Source organism: Notolabrus celidotus, chromosome 10 (genome assembly GCF_009762535.1).
Source record: "Notolabrus celidotus isolate fNotCel1 chromosome 10, fNotCel1.pri, whole genome shotgun sequence".
Taxonomy (NCBI): domain Eukaryota; kingdom Metazoa; phylum Chordata; class Actinopteri; order Labriformes; family Labridae; genus Notolabrus; species Notolabrus celidotus.
Genome location: NC_048281.1, coordinates 20,119,559 through 20,143,922, shown reverse-complemented (window position 1 = coordinate 20,143,922; position 24,364 = coordinate 20,119,559). Strand labels below are relative to the sequence as shown.

Here is a 24,364-nt window from a genome sequence, read left to right as displayed (position 1 = left end):
GATTCTAAGTAAACAATATTAAAGGCACAGTTAGGGATTTTCATGTTGTGGTGATAATGGTGACCTCTTTTAGTGTGTTTTCCCGGGATGGGGACTACATTTCCCATGAGCACTATCAGTCACTGTTGTAGAGATTTTGCTCTTGACAAAGCGTGCATTTGTTGTGGAAGCAAATGAACGGATACAGATTTTCTTTTTAATGATTTCGAGGGATCAGGTGATGTACCGATTTGTAGCTACGTAAAAATGTCCTGTCACATAAAAATGAAAAAAAGTTTGTAGTCAGCTTTCACAAGGTGACCAGACAAGAAATGAGACTCCTTCACCAGCTGAGTTCTAAATATAGACACTGCATATCAACTGAAACTACTTTCTTTCATTTCATTTACAATATAAAGACCTGCAGATGTTTGAGCTTTCTTTGAACAAAACTTGAACAGGAAAAAAATCACAACCCCCTTTTTCACTGCCTGTTCAAGACAGGACTGTTACATCTTTGTTGTGCCGTATCAACAATGTGTTTGAGTCTACCACATAGACTGTATAAAATATGGACGTAGTATCCCATCTGTTTCTCAAGTGCTGTTTTGAGGCCAATCGTCGGCGGCAGCCATATTGCTGCTGTCGAGCCAGTGTGACGTAAAGAGGCAGAGTTTGAGCCTCCTAGCCAACAGCTAGTGTTCCAGCAGTCAGCTGTGCCTCTAATTGAAAGACTCGTAATCTAAATATCTTCGAAATTGCCGCGTTAGAAAGGCTGTAAACATGCTGTAAAGATCGTCTTTTTCCCATTCATGTGTATGTGACTTTGGGTACTTCCGGAGCCAGCCTGTAGCGGATTCTCGATGAACTGAAGTTTTTAGCACTTCCACATTGGACTCATATTTTTAGACCGGAGGTTGCCGCTTGGTCTACCAGGGTTACTTTATACCTCATGCCTCTGCTGTGTAATGTGAGATCACACGCTAAGACCCTGCTGAGGGGGAAGAACGATGATGGAAGAGCTTCCATATGATTCCGCAGCAGACTCTAAATGTAAATAGAGCACATTTTTTCAGCTAATGAAACATCATCCCCCTTTGACTCTGATTGATTGTAATTAAATAATTACAATCTCTGCATCTTGACAAACAATGATTGGGCAAAAGGTGTTCATGTAATCAGATCTATCAAATTTGAACTGGACCTCACTGATTTCCTTTCAGAGGAGTTTCTTGCAGTGTTTCTTTTTCATCCATAATTTTTCTAATATATTGTTCCAAGTTACACCTACTTGTATATTCATATAAAGAGCACCTGAGATACTTTCAGTCGTGATAATGGGAAAAGCAAAGGTGTTGCTAATATCATTAGCCATCGTGTCTGATCTAAGAAAGAGAAAACACGTGATTATACCGTTCTCCTGTGTCCTTAAATCTCTCTATCCTTCAAAAAACACTCCAACATTTTTTCTCCAAAACTCAGAGAAGGTTTTATGAATAAGTTACTTTTACAGCACAGTCCTAGTCTGTATGACTGACAGGCTGATGCTTGTAAAAGCTGAGTGAAAAGTTGTCATTTTCCTGTTCTTATACATGCAGCCAAGTCAGGGCGATGACATTTCCCCCCTGATATTAGTCTTGTCCTAAGGGGAGGAAATCACACCTGTGTATGTCTACCAAGCATTTGCCATCTGAAGCCCTTCAGACATCATTATGTGGCCTAAGTTATGTAACAGCATTTTTTGCCTAGCAGTTCTACAACAATTGCATTAATGGAGCTAATAACAGTTAATTTCCTTTCACAAGATCTGACCTTTTGAAGATGTGTGTGAAGAAAACAAAACACTTTTCTCTTGCGCGTATTACCCCAAGGCCTGTACTCTAAAAATGTCATTATAAAACAGTGACATTTTATTGCTAATGAGCCACCACTCTACAGTATGTTTTACACCCTATAAAGTGCTTTAGGATTCCCTTTCGTCAAATATCTGCTCCTGTAAAGTTTCCTGAGACTGGAAGCTTGTTTTGTGAGTTCAGCACAAAGTGAGATGGTCATTGATATTTTAAAGCTGATGTGAGCAACTTTTTGTTTGTGTTGATTATAACGCCCTCTGTGGGCAAAGAGGTACATCTTATAGTTTTGCCAGTGTTGACCTGTGTATACCAAAAAGCCATTCTGCTTTTGTTTAACAGTCAAATGTGTCACTCAGTGTGAATGTTTCTGTTGAAAATGTAAAGAAAAGTTGCTTCTCCAGCATGCTGTCAATCACCTGGTGTTAAAACCTTCCCCACTGCAGCAGTTCCAGATGTTATCATAGACAAACTGTCAGTCTCTTGTAGCCTTTGTGGGTCACAAAGAAGCACACATATCAAGTTTTAGTCTGTCTGGCAACCAGTTAAAAACTGCTCACAGGAGCTTTAACTTGCATATCATTTTGCACACTTTACTGAACTTTACTCTCTGCGGACTTAATTCAATGACCTGTGTTCCACTGACAGAGCTTTATAACTTGAATGCTTTTCCTCAGCTTTCCAAAGCAGTTCTGACAGTCAAATTATGGCTCAGTGGAAAGAAACTGAACCACCTGATGCACAGGAAAGGGATTTTTTTTTAAAAGGAGTAATTTTCATCCAAAAGTAAACCAGGCCACCTTCCAGAGTGCTCCATTTAAAAGACAAACCTGTCAAGCTAAAGACAGAAAGTCATATGAAATTCAAAGCAGACTGACACACTCAACTCTAGTTTAAAAATGAAGGGTACAATAGTGTGGCTGTTACAATGAGAGTAATTTGACATGATTTGATCATATATAATGAACTATTAACTTTAAATTTTTGGAAGAGTATTGAAATGTGTTTAAATATACAATATATAGTGTATGATCACATTTTTCACTCTGTCCCTGTGATGTCTGACCGAATGGAAGCGTGAAAAGTTTGGTAATATGATAGGATAGTGTTTCTCTCTTTACCAGCTGACACCTTTACATCATTGTTATGCATACCAGGGCATATGCAGACTCCTTTTCCTCCATCTTTGCTGCCCTGCGAGAGAGCAGTCCTGCCCTTTTCCAGTCCCTGCTAGGCTCAGTCAAGTGTTGACACACACACATACACACTCTGATGCACACATGCAGAGCTGTGTCAAGGAGAGCAGTGTGTGACTCTTTGAGTCTCACCCAAAGTCTTCAAAGTCACAGAGAAAGAAAGTGTGCATGTGTGCGTGCATGAGTGTGTGTGTGTGTGTGTGCCCGACACTAAGGAACTGCCCAGGGGAAAGGAGCACATGAGCAGTGAAAAGGGGCCAACTCAATAATGCAAATACTGGCTCATTAATGAACATTATACATAAATGAATAATGTCCCAACACTTGTGGCAGTGATATAATAAAAGCGCTTCCATTTTTAGAGACACAATTTTTGTCTCCTCACGTCACATATTTGCCTAATTCAATTTGGCCAAACTTTTTCCTGTCTCTGATGGTGCTTTTGGTTAATTATTCTAATTGTGGGATTATTGTTTTGGTTTGCTTTGCAAATTAGTTAAATTAAACAGAGAGAGAGACTAATAGAAATGACAAGCGTTTTTTACTTTTAAATGTTCAGTGTCACTGATGGCTGCTGCGGCAGCACATTGACATTATAAAAAGATCTGTTTTGCTCAGTCGGATAGCGGGACATCAGAGTGCCGACTTTGTTTTGAAGCCTCAGCTTTGATCCAGATGTTTAATAGTAAGAGTTTTGTCAAGGTGGAATTTTCACATCAGGTAAGGGATCCCAAATTGTTCAAACTATTGAGCCTTCTTTTTAAGAGTGAATCTTAACCATTTTTCAACAACAACTTTGTAAAGGAAGACACAAGGATCTCTCTCTCTCTGTTGCCTGGAGCTGCACAACTGATGTTGAAAATATGACTGGTATAAAAAAAAAATACTGTTTTGGGCCATAATATTAAGCAGAAACTTTAGATACAAGTCTTTCAGTGTCTCCAAAAGGTCAAATGATCCCACACAAGAGCTTAAGAAGGAAAAGTCATGCATTTTTTTTGTTTTAATAGCATGTCTACAGTTCAGTTGCAGTCAAGAAATGTTTATACATCCTAGGAATTTAATATTTCATAAACAATGCTGTAAATGATTAAATTTGAAATTTTTGGGACAAAAATGATCAGGGTGAGGTTGGGCAGCATTGGTTGGGTCATTAAAGCTTCTGAATGTTTGTTTTGTGTCAATTTTGGCACCCCCGTTGACAAAACTGTAGCTTTTTTTTTTGCTGATTTTGCCTTTTACGTGTAGAAGTAGTACGTTTGAGCTAAAAATCTCTTAACCTCAAATGTGTCGCTCATTGTTAATTTAAACTGTGGAAAATGTAAAAAATAAGGACTGTTTCTTGAGGTCATTTAGTCTGACACCTCCCCCGTAGCAGCTCTGCCCTTGAAATATTCTAAAGTTGCTTGTTCACACGTATCCCTAAGAGCTTGAAGTGTAAAGTGTGTTTGGGGGGTTGAGTCCCAGGAGACATCAACATTACCCTGAAGAAGCCACAGGGTAATTTTTGCAGCATGATGGTTGATAAAGCAACTGCGATCTAAGCTATAATGATATGTTTTGTATTTATATTTATGGAACAGGATACAAAAATGTATTTAAAATTGAACTAGCTGACTTGTCTAAAGGTAAGAAAAAATAAGCAGCTGATAAAGGATTAGTTTGCTGAATGTGGGTAACATTAGCAGAGCACCACCAGCATTTGGTCTTCCTTAATATCAACATGACTATGCTGGTTACTTGTCATCCCACCAAGTGGTTATATGCCATGTACAAAACTGTGGGCGTCAAAGTTCTAACTGTGATTCGTTGAATTTATGTTCAGTTGTTCCTAAATGTAATTGATTACGTAGCTGTCAATCAAAGTATTAGATGAGTGGTTTCCTGCAGCGCTTAAGACCCGCCCCTGCAGACGGGAGAGGATCGCCAATCGCTAGTTGTGTGTTTTCCTAGAGTCAGAAGTTTTAGTATTCATAATCTTGTGCTTTTAGATGTGTGTCCTTTGTTATAAAACCACACACACACAAACACCAGACCTACCCACAGATGATGCAATTTCCTGCCTGTTGATGTTCCTGTAATTTCCATAAAACAAGTGAACCAAATTCCTGCCTGCGTGTCTTGACCGACACCCCACAGAGACAGTCTACCTCATCAAGCCTCTTTTTATCTCATACATGCCAGTTTCACCAGACACAGCAGACATACAACTTTATCTCCATTTTCTAGATCCAAATACTGCCACCTGTCATTTGCTCTTGTTTACACCTGGATAGTAGAGCATAATAGTATTATGGCAGTCAACAATGACCTGGGCCCCAGTTAGTGGCATTCAGCTGTGCTACAGTTTAAGCACAACATAGATAAAAGTCTATGTGAAGATGCAGATAAGTTTTGGCTGTTTATTATTCATGCATTCCACCCCCCAAAATTCAGAGACTTTTCAGGCATTTAGTGCATATTAGTGATGCCATTGGCAGAGAGAGACCCAACATAAATTCACCATGAGCAAATACCAATCAATTTCTAATCAATGTTGTTGCTGATGTCTTGTTTGCTTTCGGAGTTGAAAAAGAGGCATCACTATCACTATCAACTATAAACAGTTTATCGTTTTAGAGGTCAGCTGTATGATTTTTAGTGGGGTTTTTTGCCTTTATTAAACAGGACAGCTGAACAGTAACTGGAAGAAGTGGGACACGGGGAAGGTGCCAAGAGTTGGCCGTGTTAGCTATGCGTGCTGCTGATATACAGTATTTATTGTCCGAACAAATAAATGAAATATGACCTTTGCTGTCTAAAAGTGGAAAGCAAAAAGGAAAACAATGCTACATCAAGCTGAACATGTTGAACAATAGGTGAACAAAAGGCCAAAACGTCCACTGATGGACTTCAGTTTTTGTTTTCACACAGGAACACCTGGGATCTAAATTCCAGCACTAGTTAAGGTGTTTGTGATGATTTGTGTAAACTCACAGCAGCTTTGTGGGCCTCTGTTGTTGCGAACGAGAACCTTCTGGTTTGCGGCACGGAACAGTCGTGTCCAGTTGACAGTGCTGTAGTAGCAGAGCTGACTGTTCTCTGCGATGTGGACGTTCCCGGCGCTGATCTCTCTCAGGGATTGGAGCTGCAGAGATGAGATGCCCTGCTGCTTTAACACCAACAGAGAGATCCCACTGAGAAGGGAAAGGAGGCGGAGGCGAGAGGAAGAGAGGGTCGGTGAGACAGAGGAGGAAGATGAGAGGGAAAGATGGGATAGGAGTGCAAAGGGAGAAGAAAGGGGAGGGGAAGAGTAGTTGAATTATTTTCACAGGTCAGGTTTTCTGTTGAGTCCTTTCTTCTGTCATGTTGTTATGTCAGCTACGTATTAAGGTCAACTGGCATGCAGAACCAAATCTCATCTCTGACAGATATTATTACAGAATATCATCCTTTGCAAACTACTTTTATGGGATGAAAGGTGCTGCTCTGCCGGCACTCATTATTCATAAATATATTCCCACACTAGAACCATGTAGGGTGGTTGTTCAGAGAGAGAGAATCAGTCCACCTTCAACTGAAAACAAGCAGTTAAATCTCCCACTTCATCCGTCCACACGGGCAAGTTACTGAACCTCAACACTTCATTAATGGATAAATGTAGGTGTGAGAGAGTGACTGTTGACATGTGGTGCAAAATGTCTCGAGCAGAGCTACTTCTAGGTCAGAGCACTGTAAAGGTGCAAAATCAGTGCATTCCATTTACCGTATAGTAACGATTATGAAGTATTTTGCAATGGTTAAGAAGAGCTACTGGAGCTCAAATTGCTGAAAAAATGCAAACTGGTTCTTATAAAAAGGTGTCAGAACCCAGTGCATCACAGTTTGCTGCATATGGGGCTGTGTAGCTGGAAACCCAGTCTGGGTGCCCAGGCTGACCCCTGGTAAAGTGCCCACAAGAGACATGTGAGCATCAGAACTGGACCATAAATCAAAGGATGATGGTGGTCTGTAGGAACACGACAACAAGTTCAAGGTGTTTACTTGGTCTCCAATACCCCCAGATCTCAATCCAATCCAGCCTTTGGGATGTGTGGGACAACAAAGTCTAATCCTTAGACATTAGCAGCAGATTCTTAAGATCTTGTAAGTTGCATGGTGGCCCAAGTGCCAGATACCACTACATACCTTTAGAGGTCCAGTGGTGTCTGTGTCTGCAAGGCAGGGCTGTTTCTGCCTTGACCAGATGACAGGGGGGCTATACTATATTAAGCAGGTGATCATAATGTTATAGCTCATTGGTGTACATTTCACTCAAAACTTTAAGCCTCTGAACCAGATGTGCACTGAAATGTGGCTCAGTAGTGGAGTGGGTCGTGTCCTCTGGCAAGACACTTAACCCAGAATTGCTCTCAGTTGCATAGCTAGCTTTTGTGAATGGGTGTAAATGGGATTAGTTTATACTGATGAGCACTTCACTGATGGCAGAGGATGCTGAGTATATGAGTGTGAATGGGTGAATGTGACATGTAGTGTAAAAGTGCTTTGAGTGGTCAGAAGACTAATAAGCACTGTGTAAGTACAGTCCATTTACTATTTAAAATCCAACAAGCACATTCAGGTCCACCAGCTTAGTGAAAAACTAACATAAAGCTTGCACACAGAGTAAAACAAATGTTAAAGTAAAATAGAGACATGAAGCGGTATTCCTCTGCAGTCTTGGAAACACACAAAGTTGTATAATTTAACAACGCCACAGGAGTAAAATACAGGCTACCAGTTATCTCAGCTATGGCCTTGTTTGTGTACAATGATTGCTGCACAGTGTAACCATTCCACAGTAATACAATGTGTTGATGATTGAAAATAGTTTGATCTACACCTATAATTTGAAGTGTGTTAAACACTTTGCCAAAGCTTGCTTTTGTAATTTTTTTTCATTGCTGCAACATTTATTTCTACATGCTCCTGGAACAAAAACTGCAACTATTTTCTTTTATTTCAGTTTGTTTCATTCAATTTTCAACCCTCTCTTTTTTTAATCATACCTTAAAGCCCACCCTTTCCCATATTCCCTGCTTGCACAGTTTAAAAATGACAAGAGGCCAGTGGGGTGTCAAAGCCATCAGGTAGACACAGAACTGTGCAGGATCAAGCACAGGATAAGGCTGGGTGGCAGGCTGTAATTTGTATGGCAGCCCGCTGTTTCCATCTGCAGGTGCATGACACACAAGTGTACGCACGCACTTCCTCATGCACACACTCAGGTTCACATTCCACACGCAGAAAATCACACTGCATACACACTGCGCATTTAGCTGTAACAGCACACACTTTGTTTCCTTCTAAATGTCACAGCAAGTTTTTAGAGCACCTTTGGAGAAAGCACTAAAAATTTAATGATAAATAATTATGCTCTATGAGCTGGGTTAGAACAAGTTACCGTCTTAAATGTCAAAACAAAACCAATGCAGAAAAAAATAATGTTTTAGTACCAGCCTGTTCTTCCAACAGATGTCAGACAGAGACGCAAAAATAACTTCTGGTAAAAGACCAGATCAACCAAACCAAGCTGTATTTTAACCTGTATTTAGAAGGTTAGTATATAAAATGAAAGTTCATTCTGTTGCAAGCTACTCATGTTATCTTCTCTACTGTAGAACTTACAAGTTTAAGGGTATTTTAAACACTCTCTCCAACCTTATGGGAGCATGCCATATTCGTCAAAAGTAGAAACACCACCATCTTTGCACTGTAGCACAGAGCGGACTAACTACCTTTTGTATTAGTCAATAGCCACTTAAAAATGCACTGGTTGGAAGAAGTAGAAGAGTGTTTGTTCAGGCAAAATAATTTGTACTGATAGATGTTTTTGATGGTAAAGAAAAGTTGACAAATGAAGGATAACACTAATGCATCACAGGAGTTTTTGTCCACGAAGGCCACTGTCACTTTAGCTATGGAAGGGGTGAGCAAGAGAGCGTTTCAGTTTCGAATCTGACAGTTAGGTATCGCTCAATATTCCAATTTGTACACACTGTGCCTTAAAGGCAACAAGTGGCCAGTGGAGGAGGGTGGCATGACTCCCGTGTGAAGGCAGTTCCTCGCAAATATAAATGGTAGTTGGCAAAGGAATGTAAACTCTGTATAGGGAAAAAAGAGGAAACTAAAAAGAGCTGCATAGACACTGTACATTGTGGACTAAGCCGAATGCAATGGAAATCATCACACAGGAAGACAGTTAAAACCTTTTTCCCAAGGATGTGGTTTAGCTTGGTTGGTGGAGCAGGCACCTGAGTGCATGGGCTGCAGTCCTGATTGCGTTGGTCGTGGGATTGATTCGGTGCATATAATTTCCCCCCTCTCTCTCTCCACATTTTCTGTCTTCCAACTTTCCAACTAAGTAAAGGCAAAAAGCTCCTAAAAATATTATTTAAAAAAAATAGAGAGAACCCCTAAAAAGTGATGGCATACAAACTGGTGCAACTAATATTGTAGATTTTATATTAATATCTTTGATAAGTTTATTTTAAAGGGTGACAATTCCTTTGTTGCACTTAGATTTGTCCAATCATCTATGGAGTATATTTCATCTGAATTGAATTTTTTTTGTTTGTCTCATGCACATAGACTAGATTCCAAATCCCTCACAAGTGAGTGTGCAAATACTCTCACAAATGGTTGCAGTCCAGGTCCAAAATATACATCAATGTGTTAACAGAAACTAAGAAGAAGTTAAGTGCTAGCTAGGAAACGAGAATGTGAGCAACTTCAAACTAAAAATAATATCCTCTTTGCAAACGTTTCTGTGAGGCTTTAAGTATTCTTGAAACGAATATAAACTGCAGTGGATATAACAACGTGTTTGATGCTTATTACTGAGTGTGAATTCAAAGGACATTTTTGAGTCATTTGGACAAAGTTAATATTTTTTTCTGACAACATAAAGCTCAGATTTTAAAGAAATACTACTAAAATAATGCAAAATCCAAAATCTTGTTATAAGGAAAGCTTTTCATGTTCTGTACTGTGATCAGTTTGACAGTTGACACAGTGATGAGATAATTTACTCCTGTGGTCACAAACATGTTCAAATGCAACAAGATTTATCTACTCAGCAGGGGTGCATCATGATTTTTTTGACTGGGGGTAGCCCAAAAAGGGGTTGCATCAAGTATGCGCATACACATGTACACTCTCTCTCTCTCTCTCTCTCTCTCTCTCTCTCTCTCTCTCTCTCTCTCTCTCTCTCTCTCTCTCTCTCTCTCTCTCTCTCTCTCTCTCTCTCACACACACACACACACACACACACACACACACACACACACACACACACACACACACACACACACACACACACACACATACATTCTAATGAATAGCATTTATTTTACTTTACATAACCACTTATCATATCTACTTTATCACTAACATTAAAGTATCTAAAATATTTGGTATTCCTCTTTCTACATTTGAACTTTAAAAAACTAACAGAACAGACTGGCAACATATAAATCCTCTTAGCTTGATTTTTTAACTACTCATAATGGATGTTTTTCTGAAGTCGTGAAAGTGAAAACTTTCAAGAAAACCCCTGCTCTCCTGTCAAACTGTCAAAAGTACAGTTATTGGCAACGTTTCGGGAGCCAAACAAGCCAATAAATCCTCTGCACCTGTCTTCTGAAATAAATGTGTGAAATATTTTTTTCCTCAATTTGAATTACCAGCAAAAGAAAATGTGCCTCATCTAAATGCAAAGCAAACTTTTGAAGCCTCTTGCAACATAGCCCACATCGTTGATTTTCACTGAAGTACCACCGACCACAGTCATATAGTTTTGGATTTTGGGGTGCTCATACTATCCCTTGGCTAGCCTTTGGCACATGCTTTTGGTTCTCAGGTGTTTACCTGTACAGTGCTCTTCCCCCAATGGTAACCAGGTTGGAGAAAACACTCAAGTCCGTCATGTTGTCCGGCCAAGACTGGATATTCAGAAAGCCTAAATGGGAACACAGACAAACAGACAGGGTTAAATGAGTCACAAGTACTGACAGGCTAGAGCTGTCAATCATCCCCTCTATTTCACACAGGGACAGAAATAAAATAAGTAGAGAGAGATGATATTTCACTGGAATTAGCAACATTCCCGACCCACAGTAACCGCACCACCTGAGTCTCATGTGAAGGCAGCCAAGCTCCTCTAAGCCAGAAAATGTTATGGGCACAGGAAACCCACAGTGGAGTTTGGCGCCAGCCATGACGTGTGTAGAGTTTTATATATCAATATTTTTGCATTTCCTTTATCTGCCTCCCTACTGTTGAATCATTTAGATGATTAAATGAATAGCTGAGAGGATGGCGGTGGCTCATTTAGGATTATCAATTATGGATTCAGAAATATTAAATATTTAGGAGAGAAACGGCAGGGAGTACAATCCCCAAGCCAACACCAGAGGACAAACAAAACAGTTGGATGAGGCTATCAGACCAAGAAAAACACACAGAGGGTGGAAGAGTGAAAATATACGAAATGGCATGGAAGAAGTCAGGAGGAAGGGAATTCCTGACAGAGAAGAAACAAAATGTCACAAAATACTTCAGCATCCAAAGAAAGCAGAGGCCACAAGCTGCTTTTGAATTGCCCTCCAGAACCTTGACGTTGTTATGGTTGGTTTGGTGCCTTTCTCGATCAATGAACAGTATCAGGTTCATGGTTCTAAATATTGTTGTATCCAAAGGATGCATTACTTTATCCAGAATGGGGAGGAAGGTTGAGGATTGGTGTGCAGAGAAGCAGAGAAGAGGGCCGTTAATGGCTTGTGGATGAGAAAGCATAGACCTTCAGCAGAACCTTAATCAGTTCATGGACGTAGTTTTGTTTTGTTTTGTTTGTTGTGCAAATCCCAGTTGAACAGCTGCAGGGTCTGAGCGGATGCTTATTAGGAGTGTTTGATGAGTAAATGAGAAAAGGAGTCAGGTAACTGTACAGAATCACTCAAGAGCTCATAAAATGGACATAAGCTGAATTTGATGGAATACATTTTGTTACGAGAGCACAATAACGATGGCCAAAATGGTGAAAACAAGAATTCCATATTGTAAAAAACTTTCAAAAATGAAGAAACAATGTTTTTTTAAGTACTGTTTAAAGTTTCTCCCCCAGAGATGGTAAAGTATAGACACAAAAAAGAGAGTAATTTGAGCTTCATGCTTGAATAGTAATGGGAATTCCATTATTGCGTTGTGTTGCCTTGTGCAGAATTATTTAGCTTATTGCATAGAAGTGGTTGTTTATAAAAATCTATGTCCTGATATATGTCCATATTTTATACAAGATTAAAACACATATGCTTCAAATGTAAGGTACAGCTACAGATATTTTGCAGACTGTGTTCTCTTTCAAGTACAGAAAATAATAGTAAAATGTTTTTTCTTTGGTTCCTCTATTCAGTGTTGTATGTTTTACTGTATCTCAACTCCCAAACAGACTAGTTTTATCTAGTTTTATTATTTGCTGAAAATGGCAACTGGTCAAAATAACAAAAACAAGCTGTATGTTTCAGAACAACCATATTACAAAGAAATAAGGTTAATCAAATTGTTTAAATCTGACATAAGTACCCTCTCAATCTGGTGGTCTCTGTAAAGTGCAATATTCCTGGTCCCCTGCTCTGCCATTGCCACAGCTGCCCTGCACCAGTGCTTCACTCAAACTTCACTCAAGCACAGCATCCAGCTGGAGGCTCTTACAGGGGCATAGATGATATTATCTTATCCTTCCAAAAAATCCTGTTTGTATAATAAAACTAGTATTAAAATGCCTATCCTAACAGAAAAAATACACAAGCCAACAGCTTTTTTTTAATTTTTTTTTAAAAAACCTCATTGGTTTAAATAGAATATTTCTCTTTGTACATACAGGGTGATTTTTCGGTTTAAGTTATTAAGGTAATAATTGGGGATATGGCTGACATTGTAGCTGTCAGCCAGGAGGCTAAAGGCCCCACCTTGCTAGGTTGACCAAAAGTTAAGTTGAGTCAGTATTAGATCAATTCCATTGTTGTGATCCAAAACTTCACTGTAGAAACCAATGTGAGTTGTTACTGAGACTACGTCCATGTTTTATCCAGTCTATTAGAATGAACATGATTCTTTTTTACAGCTTCCTTGTGTCTTTGCTTGAGTCATTCACATGCTGTTGGGTGACATTTTGCCACTCTTGATTTAGGTGTCCAGGTGCCACTGCCTCTATACTATGAAGGCCCTCAGTATCCAGATTTACACACTTTGAGTTCTGGGGTAGGAATGCAAGAATACACAACTGTTGATAGTTTTTTACAAGCTAGAAATGCTTCCACCAATATAGAGTTACAAATATTTATGTATGGTAGATACCAAGACGAAAGGAAAAGTTAAAAAAAGAAAATCAGTCTGGAATATGAGAGAATATATGCTTTAGGCCATAGCCATTACTTTACTGGTTTCACCTTCATCCCATCTCTGTAGATGATCGGTTTGTCGGTAAAAAAACGAAAAGATCACTTGTGGCTTATGTGCCACTAAAATCAACAACACTGGCCCACCAACGCACAAGAAAATGACAGCATAGGAGCGTGCAGACATAAGGGCTCAGAGGCAAAGGTTAAGTGTGCTTAAGTTGATGTGATTTCAGCCTGAGTCACAACACTGAGATAAACCCACTTATGATAAATAGCATGACTCAGTCGCCCTTTTATTGGGTAATATGTCTGAGAAGACACACACAAAAAAAGAGAGAAGAGTTCAATTATTAAAGATGGAAAGAAGGAGAGGACGAAATAGAAAAAAAGAGAGAGGGGAAGATGGAGATGGGTGTGTTGGTGTGCTGTCCTCCCACACAGCTCATTTGAAAGCTGCAGCAGTGCTGCTGGTGACCTTGAGGCCACAGTGGCAGGTCGGCTTCCTCTGTCAGAAGTCACGTTCTCCTGACAGCTCGGAGAGATGACAAGCTGAGCTGACACATACCTCAGACTACATGGGATTTGGACAGTGGTTTGTTCCCATCACTTGCTCTGACATGCCATTACCCAACAAACATAAAGAGGAAAAGAAGACTTGGAATGAAGTTTTTGATTAGTAATATTATTGCACTCTGTATTTTCATTTAATTGTTGAAGGGTTGACCAACAAAAAAGTTGCATTCTGTATCAATGCTCTAATGGATAGATTTGAGAAGCTGTTTGGAAGAGACAAGGAGAAAAATGCCTGTGATTTGCTAAGACGGTGGCTAATTGCACAATTAATGACTGATTGTAAGCTGGTTAATGACTGATGATAAAATATTTCTTACTGAACATTTTCCGAGAATCACTTCAATCTTTTCTTCCTTCTTTCACTCTCAGCTATTCTGAAAGGAAGTGTCTTACACACACAATACAAGTGTTTTTAGTGCAGTGAAAAATGCCATAAATGAGATTTTGATTTTGTGATCTAGTTGTTTGGTCTGACATCAGATATGACTTTTCCTTCTGTTCCTGTCTTTTTTTCTCTTTCACTTCTTCCTGTTATTTGTCTCTCTCAGGTTCCACTTGAGGTAAAAAGTTCAATCCATTAATGACCAATTAATTGCAAGTTGTTTCAAAGACAAATAAAACCCAGGCAGATTTGTTAGCTGACCTTTAAAAAGGCCTTTAAAAGGCAAACTACTGAGCTATAATTGACTTTTGTGGTCAAGTAGCTATTCTCTATCAATGGTACATAAAGCTCTTTGGCACATTTAGATAATATAGTTATTTTTATACACAAGTTACTCATTGGCTGGCTACTTTTTTGGACTATAACAGCATGTTTTCTGTTGAGAACAGGTTTACTATTAATAATATTTTACTCATGAGGGAGGATTTGTTCCCTCAACCCGGTGCACAAGCAGGGTACCAGTGTAGGTAGACAAAAACATACAGCCATAAATCAGCCACTACTACAATACCAACAGCATTATGTTTTTTGGGACATTTTTTAATTGTAACACCCCATATGTTATCTCCTGTGAGATACTTTCATATGTGTGCAGATGTTGGAGCCCCCTGTGGACAAAGCAGTACCTCTCCTTCCCTTGATGGTTTGGCCCTAATCATGTGTGAAAATCTCACCCTGTGTTATTTTGACGCTGAAATGTATTACCCATCAGGAATTTCTGCCATGGATAATGTAAGGCCGGGCATTCACTATACAACTTTATTAATGCAGCAGTGGAGGGAGAACTAACACTGTGCGAGTGAATTGTTTATGATTTCTGGTCAGACTATCCACCACAATCTCAGTGCTCACACTGTACTAGTTAAATCAGGATGGGGCTTTGACAGTTTCAGTAAAGTTTCAATTAAAAGCTCACACACATGGAAGTTGAAGTAAGAGACTACCTCAACAATATCTATAAAGTATAATAATCAACTTCCTCACATGTCCACAAAAAAACTGAATATATATAGAAGCTTCAGAGTTTATGGAATAGCTCTTAATGGATTGCATTAGATGCCACCAGTGTCCATAATGTTATGTCTGATTGGTGTGTGAAGCGTATTTCAGTTGTCCACATCACACAGTGTGTGGACATGGTTTCAGATGCCATTTTACAAAGGTGCAATCAGGAAAAAGTCGGGGAAACAGCTCTTGGCTGCTCTTCACCGTGCAACAGGTTGCAGTTGGCCAAACAAAATCTCCAACATACCAGATATCCATCCCAACAGTGGAGGGCAGCTGATCGGGGCTGTGATTTGCTGTCATCCCCCCAGTACACAGCGTGTGAGGTGAAATCTGGTTTGTTGTGCAACTCCGAAATCAAGTCAGAATTGGCCTCACTTCACCAAGAGTATGCCAGGCTCCAGGGAAGGCCTTTTGTAATATTGTTTTTAGTAGCATGCAGTTTATTGGCTTGACTGACATCCCTGCAAGCAGTTTTAGACATTAAATATCGATACAAACATAATCTGCCTTGTTGTTGATGGTTTTTGTTTGCTTTTGAAGGTCACAGAATGGCATCAATATTACTTTTATTCTGTTTGGTAACCAGAGAAAACTCCTAACAAGAACTTTAGGTTTGATTTTAAGAATATATTAAGTATGTTAATATCAAATTTTCCTCAGATTTGAGGAAGATAAAAAACACAGGAATATGTTCAAATGTATATTCAGGGGTTGCTTTACGCTCATTAATTAGAATAGCGAAAGTATGATAAGACAATTTTAAAAGTATAACAATTAAATATCTTTACATCAAATGTAGGTGTGTACTTATTTTAGGAGGAAGGGGGGAAAGTTTCATAGAGCTCCTCTTTGCCAACCCCGATCATAAGTCAAAAGTGTCCCCACCAATATTTCAACAGCAATATTTTCCCATTTCTTGCGGGAGTGTCATGGCGGAGAGACAAGGTTTCTTTCTGATGGCATTGTCAAATGTCTGGAAAGATGACAGTGTACATGCAGCTGAGGAGCCGTGGTGGCATAGGGGAGCTGGAGGATTAACGATGCGCACCACATGTTCTGGATCTTTTCTTCATGGTGCGTGAAGGGAGAGCTGGGACTGTGAGACTCAAGGCTAGGGACTCCCTGAGGGAGAGGCAGCAGAGACACACAGGAGATTGAAAGACTCATCTGATATTCATCTTATGCTGTGATGTCTGTCCTTGGTGTGGACAGTCTCAGGGGATGGAAGGGGGGGGGGGTTGGGTTGGGAGTGGACTTGCGCAAATACACACACAGACACACAAGAATAACATATGCACAATGAATATGGCAATATAGTGTAAGAAAGGGGATAAAAGTAAGAGTAGATTTTATGTATTCTTTGGAAATATGTTTTTTGAATATATGTGCATGTGCAGAGATGCATGATCTGCAAATAATTAAAACTCACCTGTAATCTCACGAACAGTTCGGAAGATGTTGAGTTTTTCTGGGTCCAAAGCCTCGATGTTGTGGTAGACATCCCTGTGATGGATCATGGGAAGAACTAAACTTTATGCTGCATGGATAAGGAAAATGCTTCTTTTTCACAGCAATGACTTCTCAGGAATAAACAATCAGTATTTGATCTGAGCTAAAATGGATGTCAATGATGACCTGCAAGCATACATACTGTACATCAAAGCATAAATAATGCATAGATGTTTGCTTTGTCTTCCACAGTACACTCTAACTGTACAAGCCACACTCTCCCCACGGCGAAGTCCTTTCACACTCTTTATGGATTAATTTATGAGCATATATACATTTAACAGCTCTATTTTTATTCTCTAGGCACTTTCAGTGTACTCCTTTCCTACACTCTGTCACTGACACTGAATTATTGCAAAACTATTTATATTCATCAAGCAATTAATACAGTTACTCAAGCAGCACATTTACATTTTAAATGTAGTACGGAAAATAAATGGCTAAATGTAGATCATATTGTATTTTATACCATAAATTCAGAAACGTCCTTATTTAAAAGCTCTAATGTCTAGACAGGAAAATACATTAGTTGTCCAACATTACCAAAGTGTGTCTGGTTTTCTCTTTAGCATTCTGAAAGGCTGAATATTTCAAACTCTCACCCTTTGATCCCAGTAATGAGGAACACCAGGTTGCCGTTGATTTTGGTGCAGTTGACAAACTTGTCAATGTTGCTGGAGTCAACCGTCTGAGCTGACTGAAGGCTGGCTGTGCCAATGCCATCACATGCTGGAGCACAATACAAGACAGTAAAAATAATGAAAATAAAATGCATTGATAAAAATAGAATAAATAAAGGTGTATTATGTACTGTGTTTTAAAATATCAGGTAGCTATTTTCAATTAGTGTTTATGTATAACAATAATACTCTTTTAACAAAGTGACTTTCCATGTTTTTTTACTGACTCGTGTCCTGTTTTTTTTTTTCTTTTGAGGATTTTTAGAATGAATGCAAATGTCCTTATAACCGCTTTTGTAACTGCATTCACTCTTCTAATGTACAAACCTTGAAAAAAGAGTATTTTGCATGCAATGCAATGCCGGCAAAAATTAGAATTGGTAATCTGTCAGCTGAGGACAAAAACCAAGGCAGTGCAATGGCCAGTGGCAGTCCAGTTTATTGTGGTTATCTGGTTGTTTAGCAGTGATGTCACACCTCCCCATAAAATTGTTTCAGGGTCTAAGCCACTACCACTTGTTGTATTTTCAATGCTATTGCTGTAGCTATATGCTGTTGTGCTGTTTTCCTTGCCGTTTTGACAGACAAAAGTCTAATAAGAGCTTTGTTTGTATTTTTTACTGAAATGCAAGTGATGTGAAGAGAGAGAGATGGAAACTTCCACAAAGTTCTTTGAATTTAGCAAAAAGCTATGGAATCAGTATGCTAGTAGCCAATGTAGCCTGCACTAAGATGAGTAGCATTAGGAGTCGTAAACAGTTCTATTAACCCTCCTGTTATGTTGCGGGTCAATTGACCCTTTAAAAGTCTATTTTAGGCAATATATGCCTTCCAAACCAGCTAAATGCAGCATACAAATCTGGGCAGCATGTGACAGAAGAGGTGTCATGTTAATTAATCAACATCACTTCATAAAAAATAAAAAATAAATCAAATTTTGAAATAAAATAAATAAAAATCTGTCATGTAAAACTTTGGTATTTATATTAAGGGCTTTCCAATGGACATTAAAAAAAGTTTTAACATGAATTTTCATGAAAATTGAGTGAGCTGTGAAAATTAAAGAACACCAATGGACTAAATCTTGATTTAAAAGGTTAGTAAGTGAGTTAAAAAATAGATTAAAAAAAATGTCTATTGGGATTTTTTTGGGTTCTGACACTTTTGGATAATTGAATATGCCCGGGTCAAGTTGACCCAGGAACGTTATTGCTGTTCCAGAGTAACGAACATAACAGGAGTAGATATTCAAACGTTTAATTTTGAAAAGCCACAGTTAGATACACTGATGTGTAACAAATCACTGATAATGATCTGTGCAGAATTTGGCAATGGTAGCTGCATGCAGTGAATCACATTGGCAAACTGAGGAGGGGCTAGTATATATTAGCTGGTTGCTTGGTTTACAAAAAATGTGCTAAATAGTAGCACCAGTGCAAAACAGAGCTAACAAAGGAGGCTACATAAAGGCGAGTTTTGTTTAACTGGTCTTTGAATGATCAGTAATAGCCTATAGATCATATTAACCAAACCTGCTTCTTGTGCTAATTTAAACTTTAACAGTGTTGGATGACAGACAGCACAGTTGAGCAGATGGCATGTTGCTTTTCTTTGTGCTTACCATGTATTGTAGAATTTACTGACTTTATAATTACAAATGAACTGACACAAAAAGCAGTGGAGAGCTAGTGATTTTTTGTGAGTGAAGGAGTGTTTGATCCCAGAAATAAACTACATGTCACTGCTGACGTTAATCTCAATAAGTGCTCACAGCCTCAGTCACAATATGATTACCAATGTTCTCAAATACTACCCATAGAAACTTATTGTCATGCCCAAATAATAACAGTTAAAGTTCAACATTAGTTATTTATTAACCAAAGTAAAAATACGTAAGTAATAATTTCTTCAAATACATGTATGTGGTTTACCTTTGGGGCAGATGTCAGTACATGGAATGCACATCTTAATGCGGTTCTCCTCCACCTCCATCTTATTGCTGGGGCACGCTCTCACACAGGAGCTATGGTCTACTACAAAGTTATCTGAAAAAAATATTTCATCGTAAATGTCAAGTACAGATGGCTGCTGTTTGTCACACAGGAACATACAGCACAAGAAGTGGCACTTAGTAACATAAGAAGTGCTCAAAGTCACTTTGTCTGCAGACCAGTGCACGCTGGCTTAAAACATAAAGTGCATTAAAGAGTGTAGGTTTTTGTTTTGTTTTGGAGTTTTAAGCTACAGAAACATGTTGAAATTGATCAAGACTTACTCATAAGTTCAAACATAACCAAGACGAAGAAAGAAAGAAACAAGTCACTCTCACCACAGCTACAATTAAATCGTTAATTACACTGTATTCTATGTCAGTCTGAAAGTAACATCACCCTCAAGCAAAAATCCGACTTCCCAGCCTGCTGGTTGGCCTTTTCAGGATGTTGGCAGCAGCTTTGAGCATCCACAACAATTAGCTGTGGTGTGTAGTGAGGGGTTGAAGGTTAACTGGGTTGTAGTTGCATAATACATGTGCAATACAGAGGCTAATGATGAGAGGAAATGATAGAGACGCAGGTCAAACCTTTTTCTTCTTTATCACTTTACTAGCTTTGTTACCGCACGCTAAGGACAGAGGCTGCTTCAAGGTAGATGGCTCATGAAGATGAATGAGTGTCAGGATGAGACCTTGATGAACAGTACAACCGTGGCATGTGTCTAACACAATGTGTCACCTCTTGTTCATCGCGTCATGGTTGAATTTTAGTATCACGCTGAAGTATTATTACAGATCACCTCTATCAGGCTGACAATGCAAGGTTTCACATACACCAGGCACTCTCTCTTGTCAAAGCTAGGAACACATCTTTTAGAAATGTCAAGCAAATCCAGTTAAGGAAATCCGTTTCATACAGTGGGAGCACCATCAAAGAGGTGTAAAAAGGGGTACAAAACAAGGCATAACATCTGCTATTATGTTAAATCTTCATGTGCAAATGGTGTAAAAGGTAGAACAGTTTGAGTATTGCTCTTGCTGATTTTGTTTTTCTGCAGATATGTTTATCCCAATGCTTTTCAAAGGCCTCTATTAAACAGATGCTGTAGGTTGGAAGGATTCAGCAGCAACATCAGAGTGTCAGTAAAGAATGCTGCTTTTTCTGTATGTTCTGTATCTCATTAAAATAATACTCTATAGTCCCAAGCCCTAACCTTTGCAATCACCCATGCCTCAACCCAGCAAATACACTCAACTTAACCATCTTAATTCATCCTTCAAAGTTAATAAAACTTATAAACTTCTTGACAGACACTTTTAGAAGTGAAGACATGCAACGATGTCTGTCTTTGTAAAGTGTCTCCACAAGTCTGGTAGAAAATCAGAGTGTGTTTGTGTCTTCGTGTCAAGACTTACGGGGACACTTCTTGACACAGAAGGCTCCATAGGTGTACTTGGCCCTGGGGTTGTGTTCCAGTTGGAAGGTGGTGGGGGTTGTAGACAAAATGGCTGGGGGCACTGGGTCACACATGCCCCACTGTCATTGAAGTTAGTGCAAGCCTGCAAGCATAACACAGAGTGCACACAGGGGTGGAAAAAGTATTTAGATTCACATAAGCACAGATTTGTTTTAGAAAGTTTTTTTTTTCTTCAGCCAAACGGAAGAAAATCCAATTGTTGGGTCACACAAAAGTTGGGGGTTTTGAGGGTGAAAACAGTCAAACTAAAACATTTGTAGACAGACATGCAACAAAACATGCAAATAATTGATCCTACAACTTGAATATAGTTCAAAATAACGTATTTGTTTGCTTGTTTCTTATAAATGAAGGAAATAAAAAGTGACTGGCAAAGATGAAAATACAACAGGGACAAAAGGAGACAGTCAAGATGAGAATGTTAAGAGAGGTGATGGATACTGTTCAGTGTGTGTTTAGTTTGCTTTGACAATAAAAACCCACTCAATAAAGTCTGGTTTAAAAGATTATGTAAATGTTTGAAATATTCGGTCGTATGAAGTAAGAAAATTAATACATTTGATGAAAGTAATTTCAGACTTCCCTCTCTTCCAGGGAGATGTTCAAAATGACTTGCAGATTTATACATTCTTGAGAATAATAACAGATGAAGTGTGAAGCATTGCGAAAAGCAGGAAATAATGAGCAAGAGCTTGCCTGTCCCACATCAGACAGAGGAGCTCCTGAAGTGATAGACATTGAATTATAAGTCCAGAAACAGACTTATCATGTAGAGAGAGGAAAATCAAACTGATAAAGCACATGGTGAAGAGATGGAGAGGAGGAGTCTTTATTCAACAATGGCACTCATGAGGAAGTAGCAGAAACCAAATGTCATGATGCTGTTTACCATAAAAGTGGCTTTGAGTAGATTTGAGTCTGGAACTGTTCTTAAAGACTGGAGTATTTGTATGTTGTTCAGTCATGTGCTTGAGGTGGCCATTACCTGCCAATCAACACCCTTGTTGTTGTCTACACCCATGTGTATGTGGGAGCTGCCATGTCTTACAGTTACAATGGAAGAGGCTAAAAGGACACGTTTCACTGTTTTGTAAATAGACATCATCCATAAGCAATCCATGCATTTGTGTATTAACACAGATGTCAATAGACTGGGGATATGAGTTTATGTGCATTAAGTTTAAATTCCTAAGGTAACATGTAGCATGCAGTCCCTTAGCCACATGTAAAGCTGATAGAAGGTAAATAGTGATGTATGTTTTGTAAGTAACTGTTGCTCAAACATGCGTCTGAGGTGGCCAGTACCAGATAATTAGCGCCCTTGTTGTTGTTCTGCCCGAACACACAGCTTGTGAATGGTTTGTCATCTATAAGCCATCCATACATGTGTGCATTCAGAAACATGTGAGTAGATGGGGGATATATGTTTATGTGCCCTAAGTACATATTCTGCGGTAATATTTTCAGTTGTAACTAGGGTTGCCAACTGTCTCGTATTAGCCGGGACATCCCGTATATTGGGCTAAATTGATTTGTTTCATACGGGACCTCAATTGTCCCGTATATTGACCATTAACTCTTGTAATACAGCATACTGCACTCTACAGATTCTAGATCAGATAAAACGGCAGTGGCAGATCATGTGCCAATCACACCGCCGTTCATCCAATCACAGGCTCCCTCACGCGCATCAGTTATATACAGTGCAAATGCAACAAGTCCTGCAAAAAGCAAAGAGAGGATTTTCTTTCTGATGGCCATTAAATGGTCAGACTCAAGAAACAGATGCAGCACAGATATGATCAAAATGAACTTCAAAGACCTGTAAACTGTGACTTGTCATGTAAGGACTTCTCTCTGGCTGTGCAAAAGGATGAAGACTGCTTGGGTCAGTCAAGAGCAGCAAAAAGTATCCATGAAAAAAAAAATACATTTGGTGAGTCATACTCCTCTTTTGCATTTAATTTTTCTTTGCCTGTTTTTTGATGTAAAGAGCCAAATGTGGTTTCTCTGAGGTTTATTCATATGAGGTTACATAACGATACAGTAAGGATTAAAGGGAATATATACACTTTCTGCATTTCCAGTTGAATCAGAATCAGAATATACGCTGAATTCACACATCATGCTCACACCACCATGGCACTGTGCACCTTTCCGTATTTAGTAGTGAGAGAGTTGGCAACCCTACGTGTATTGCTTTTAAATTCTACATAGACAGTGCATTTATTAATGTTAATGTCATTACAAGCCATGTGACATTGTACGGCAAATGATCTGTTCATCAGTCATTTAACGTAACCAATATAGTGCCATTAGGTATAGCTACTGCTAGCATTTGTTTGCACTAGTAAGGCTAAATGCAACCTGTTAGCACTGCCATTGTGCTTATGCTGTTGATTCTTCCTTGTATCGTAGAATCATTCACACCCACTTATAAACCAACCTGTAATTAGTAAAATACTAAAGATAATATCTCAGTATCCCTGTGTTCTTACATTTGCACCACAGTGGCCACATTCTCCCAAGTTACAGATAGAGTAAGTTATCCTTCACCACAGGAGTAAGGAAGTCCCTTTGGCTTTAGTACCATGCATGAGGGATGTAAAAAGCTGTGATGAAATTGTGCCACTTAGTGAAAAATATGTGATTTTTTGAGGAATAACAGTTAATATAAAGTACAGTGGTTAGGAAATGTGTGTACATGTTGCAAACTTATCTAACAGAGGACTACAGTCTCATAGCACGGCCAGCAAAAGGCGTCTACCCCGCCAAGAGACATCATTCTGGGGTTCTCTCTGATGTGTGTATGTGTGTGTATGTGTGTGTGTGTGTGTGTGTGTGTGTGTGTGTGTGTGTGTGTGTGTGTGTGTGTGTGTGTGTGTGTGTGTGTGTGTGTGTGTGTGTGTGTGTGTGTGGTGTGTGTGGGTGGTCACTTACAAAGCAGTCTGTGTCCTTTGGTCCATAGCAGCCACCTGCACACTCACGATGGCAGCAGTCACTCACATAGGGACCCAAAGCACCGGCCCGTCACACTGCTCTGCGCACACTGTCTTAGTTACTGTGGAGTGACAGATGTAGAAAACAAAGAGACAAAAACATATCATGAAACAGGAACACTGTGGTACATCCCAATCACTGTGAACAAAAAGAACACTGAATGAGGAATGGCACAAAAATAGCTAATTGTTCCTTTAGGATGTCTTTGATCAGTAGTGAGTGTGATTAGATTTGTCAC

The 24,364-nt window shown here is 39.2% G+C and overlaps 1 protein-coding gene across 1 annotated transcript in view; it reads right to left on the bottom strand.

Moving 5' to 3' along the window:
* Positions 1–24,364, bottom strand: part of LOC117820696 (receptor tyrosine-protein kinase erbB-4-like) — a 415,812-nt gene that overhangs the window by 116,534 nt on the left and 274,914 nt on the right. Inside the window, 9 exon segments of the mRNA XM_034694572.1 lie at positions 6,002–6,201; positions 10,913–11,003; positions 16,896–16,969; positions 17,578–17,704; positions 19,587–19,700; positions 21,065–21,152; positions 21,155–21,208; positions 24,067–24,150; positions 24,153–24,187. Coding sequence (XP_034550463.1) covers positions 6,002–6,201; positions 10,913–11,003; positions 16,896–16,969; positions 17,578–17,704; positions 19,587–19,700; positions 21,065–21,152; positions 21,155–21,208; positions 24,067–24,150; positions 24,153–24,187 — 867 coding nt within the window.